This window comes from Gekko japonicus, unplaced genomic scaffold (genome assembly GCF_001447785.1).
Source record: "Gekko japonicus isolate JY-2015 unplaced genomic scaffold, Gekko_japonicus_V1.1 scaffold21, whole genome shotgun sequence".
NCBI lineage: Eukaryota > Metazoa > Chordata > Lepidosauria > Squamata > Gekkonidae > Gekko > Gekko japonicus.
Genome location: NW_015173122.1, coordinates 1,338,095 through 1,338,840, shown reverse-complemented (window position 1 = coordinate 1,338,840; position 746 = coordinate 1,338,095). Strand labels below are relative to the sequence as shown.

The window sequence follows — 746 nt, the reverse complement described above, 5'->3', positions numbered from 1 at the left end:
GGAAGAGCGCGTTCTGCACCACCAGGATCACGTCGCACAGGAAGCCCTTGGTCCGCTGCACGTTCAGCTGGAGCAGCAGCTGCCGGGAATGGCCCGCCGACTCCGAGGCGTCCAGCATCGCGGCGCCGCCGTCGCCTGCAAGGAGGGCACAGAAAGAAGAAGAAGAAGAGGAGCCGCCGTCAGAGCCGCCGACGCCGCCGCCGCGCCGCCCGCCCGCCTCCGGGCTCCTCCTGCCCAGCCCCGGCCCGGGATCGCTACCTGCGGGGAGGCTGGGCGAGGCCGGGCCGCCTCTCATCGCGCTCTGGCCGCCTTCCCCCCGCCAGGCCGGCCCTTATAGAGGGGCTTCCCCTCGCAGGCGGGCGAAGGGAAGGGAGGGGGAGGGGGCCCAGCCCCCCGTATCTCCTCCGCCGCCGCCGAGCACATCCCCACGCCCCCTCCCGGCGGAGAAGTGGGGGGAGGCCCGGCCTCAGCAGGCACACCTGGAAGCCGGCGGCAGCGGCCGCTCCTCTCGTTGGGATCACGTCGGGGGGGCCAAAGGGGTCCTCGCTGCCCGCTCCAGTAGTCCCCGGGGGTCACAAACCGCTGGCTGCGCCGGGAATCCCCCAGGGACACCGGCAGGACCCCGAGCGGCGCTGCCAGGCTCTGGTGGGGGGCCCCCTGCTGCCCCCCAATCCTCTGCCCCGCGCCGCGGGTCTAGGGACTTCCCAGCCCGCAGCGCCCTTCCCGCAACAGGCGCGCCGCTCTTC

At 74.3% G+C, this 746-nt stretch overlaps 1 protein-coding gene across 1 annotated transcript in view; it reads right to left on the bottom strand.

The window, feature by feature from the left end:
* Nucleotides 1–125, bottom strand: part of HIC1 (hypermethylated in cancer 1) — a 2,109-nt gene extending 1,984 nt beyond the window's left edge. The window contains exon 1 of the mRNA XM_015421850.1: nucleotides 11–125. Within this exon, the coding sequence (XP_015277336.1) occupies nucleotides 11–118 (108 nt within the window). The 5' untranslated portion in view covers nucleotides 119–125. The remainder of the gene's footprint in view (nucleotides 1–10) is intronic.
* Between the last annotated feature and the right edge of the window lie 621 nt (nucleotides 126–746).